The sequence below is a fragment of the Liolophura sinensis genome, chromosome 1 (genome assembly GCF_032854445.1).
Source record: "Liolophura sinensis isolate JHLJ2023 chromosome 1, CUHK_Ljap_v2, whole genome shotgun sequence".
Classification (NCBI taxonomy): domain Eukaryota; kingdom Metazoa; phylum Mollusca; class Polyplacophora; order Chitonida; family Chitonidae; genus Liolophura; species Liolophura sinensis.
The window spans coordinates 18,682,257-18,685,872 of record NC_088295.1 but is presented as its reverse complement, the minus strand read 5'-3'; the positions used below and the strand labels follow the sequence as shown (position 1 = coordinate 18,685,872).

General features: G+C 39.9%; 1 protein-coding gene across 1 annotated transcript; it reads left to right on the top strand.

Annotated features, from left to right (window-relative positions):
• The first annotated feature begins 252 nt into the window (after positions 1 to 252).
• On the top strand, positions 253 to 3,177 carry LOC135468404 (probable glutamate receptor). Its single transcript, XM_064746689.1, has 5 exons — positions 253 to 440; positions 625 to 715; positions 1,156 to 1,474; positions 2,312 to 2,529; positions 3,148 to 3,177. Exons 1-5 carry the CDS (start codon positions 253 to 255, stop codon positions 3,175 to 3,177), a joined length of 846 nt encoding a protein of 281 aa, XP_064602759.1.
• Positions 3,178 to 3,616: the final 439 nt, after the last annotated feature.

The window sequence follows — 3,616 nt, the reverse complement described above, 5'->3', positions numbered from 1 at the left end:
CCACGTAAACTATGCATTCCCGCAAAAATTATAATATATGTAAGAGATTGTGGGGCTAAATTTATATTGGACATTGGATATTATTTTACCAGTTAACAGCCTGAACTGAGATTTCGCTTCCACTCCAAGCTTCTTAAGTACTGGGGGTGTAGTGTTGTGGCGGATGGGATTATGAATATATAACGGCATTCTTTGTGAGGCATTCACTATTGCGTCCGCAACAATACGCCCGCGGACTGCACATGGGCTGCAATGGTAAATGATGTCCAAGGTCAAAGCCCGTCGACGGGAATATCTACGCCACCATTAATAAACACAAAAATTATTATTTCTTTCAAGGATATTCCACCACACGTGAGTCGAAAACAATCTGACAACAACTCACTCCACGGTATCGACATTGACATCTTGGATGAGTTGGCTAACGCCCTTAATTTCAAGTAAGTAACCCAATATTTCACTTCACTGACAAAGCAGGCTATCTCATATCAGACAAATATAGTCGTGTCCTAACCCTGCTAGTACGGTGGTTAGACTGTATGTATGTGAGGAAGCTTTTCAGGCACCTGCCAAGGTGAAGTGGTATCGAGACTACCGCCATGAAAGCTATGTGTTTGTTTGCAGATACATACTAATGGAACCGGAAGATGGGTTGTTTGGCGCAAAACTGTCTAATGGCTCGTGGTCTGGGGTTGTGGGCATGGTCTCAAAAGGGGTGAGTTATGAATGTTAGCTTTGATATGAAAAAATTTAGAGGTATGTTGGTATGGAATTGTTTTATTGGGTTTATAGGACAGTTGTTCGTTGTCTCCCGTGGACAAGCATTCTATTGCGGTTCTTTTAGATCTGACCTGTATTTCAATATAACTATACTTATATCGCAACGGCTTGGCTTTGTTGGTATAATAACACGTGTTCTAGTAAAGAAACACTCTAAATTTAAAATTTATATCGACTTAAACCTTGATGACGTATCACAGAAATGAAACTGAAATCGACTTTAAACCCACAAGAACGAATAATAACAAATTATGTCTCCTCTTATTTGGCCACGTGTAAGACGTGTTTACCATCAAGAAAGCACTAATTCCGAATCGTTAAATGCATACACTGTTAATGTACCATACCTTCTTACACCTTTTATATCATGTACAGGAAGTAGATTTGGGTGTGGGTCCACTCACTATAAACGCGGAGAGATCGGAAGTAGCAGTTTTCACAACGCCATTCATGCAGGACAGCTTTGGAATTTTGACTCCAAGACCGAAAGAAGCACAAAACTTGTTCCAAGTGTTCCAACCATTTGACCTGTTCATCTGGCTGGCGGTGTCACTCTCCGTTCTGCTGGCCTGCTTCGTGTTTGCCACTATCGCGTTGACAACTTCTGTCCACACAAATAATGGCAAACACGAATTGCTAAGGATAAATGTCAATGAGAGCGTCTTTCTGATTTTAAGTTCATTCTTTGAACAAGGTTTGTATAAGTAATTATTAGTATATACTTTTGACACTTATTATAAACTTGTGATCGTTTTTTCACAAGTTCTTCAGATACAGTACAAAATACTTTTCTTGTTGACTGAATTCACAATTTCTGGTCGTCCCAACTTATAATTATTATTTATATGATTTTGCTCAGTAAATTTCTAAAACGGTCTCTTTTTTACACTATACATTATTATGGCTGACAATGTTATCATTGAACTATTACACGTTGGATGTAGAGTCATGTTGCTGTTACCTGCGGAGTTCTGCATTGCTTTCTCGATAATGGCGTGAATTGTTGTTTCCAGGCGAGATCTTGTGATTATGGACACCACACTAGAGTGGTAAATGGATGTTGACTGTGACGCTCTAATTTTTAATACAGATTCTATGACGAGCTAATATTATTGTTAAAAGTATTGTTAAAAGTGATCGTGATCTTGCTGTAAGCAGTTAATTTAATCTAAACTTAAATATGATCACTGTTACCTCTAATCTGAAGGCCTTCGTGCAAACTGATGTCATTCCTGTCTGGTAAATTAACCTTAGATAAATAGCTTTCGACAAACCTTTTTGGATTAATTCTTACTGGGAACATGTTTTTTCTACAAATTTGAAAATCTTGTTGCCCCTTATGGCTACTACTGTGATAGCCTCGTGAAATAACCTTAGATAAATGGCTTTCCAGAAATCTTAGGTAAATTCTTACTGGCAAAATCAGTATAGGGACAGATGAGTGCATAATTCCTGTTGAATAAAAAGCTCTTTTTAACTACTGGTTGTTTTTTAAACATGCTACATATATGAATTTAGTCATCTACCTTAGGCCCGACTTTACACCCGACTTCGGTGTCCTCCGGTTGTTTCCTGAGTTTCTGGTTTGTCTTCACCATCCTCACCATGACCACGTACACGGCTCACTTAGCAGCTGTGTTAACTGTGTCCACACCTGTCCGGCCCATAAACTCTCTACAGGATCTTGTTGACCGCAGTGATATGAAAGTGGTGGTCCGAGCAGGTGGAAGTGCCTATAGCTTCATTACGGTAGGTATCATATGATTACGACTGGAAGACACCCAAGAAAATATTCACAAAAAAATCTGTTCCGGGGGCTAAAATCAATATAGTGGAACCCGTAAGAAACGCTACCAGGACACATGACCAAAGGAAATAAATGCTGAGGAATACTGGTTTAAAATTACCCAGCATATTCCACACCCCTAGTGAGAGACTGGTAACAGATAGATATTACCACACTGCCCCTTTGCACTGCTCCTTTTGATTTCTACCTGAGGGTTCTGTATTCTGAATGGAACCTACATCAAAAATTTGAAATATTGTTTCAAATGTTAACTTCCAACCGGGTCACTGGGGCGTTTCTACTAAAGAGTTTAGGTCACTGGGTGGATACAGTTGTTCTTTAGGCCTTGCAGGCCCTATAACAATGTAGTCGTGCGATTTAATCCTGATTCGGACAAAATGTGTATAGAGGTTTTTGTCCTGTATGACCTAGTTGTTCGAAAGTGTATTAGCTAATACTGGCATTAAGTCATATTTTAAGTTTTTAGCCAAACTCTTCAGCCAACGCAGTTCTCCATAGATAAAGTATAACAGCAGCAGTTTTAGTCCATATTTAATATAATGTTACACTATTTTTTCTAGGCTAAGTGCAAAATTGAAGACTTGGCTTAAAGTTAAATCTGGTATTAAGTCCTAAACCAGTTTTGATTTCTTTATTTATTATTTGATTTGTGTTTTACGCCGTACTCAAGAATATTTCACTTATACGACGGCGGTCAGCATTATGGTGGGTGGAAAACGGGCAGAGCGCGGGGGAAACCCACGACCATCCGCAGGTTGCTGGCAGACCTTCCCACGGAGGGCCGGAGAGGAAGCCAGCATGAGCGACCGCATTGGTGAGAGACTCCTGGGTCATTACGCTGTGCTAGCGCGCTAACCAACTGAGCCACGGAGTCCCCCTAACGACCAGGCCAAGCAGTATAAATGCATTATGCAGGTTTTGATAAGGTCGTAAAGCATAGTCACACCAGGTCATCGACCAGGTTTCGACTTAGTTGTGCCTCGCTTTCGTCTTTCGTTCAGTTGTACTTATTTTTTTTTTTGATGTTTT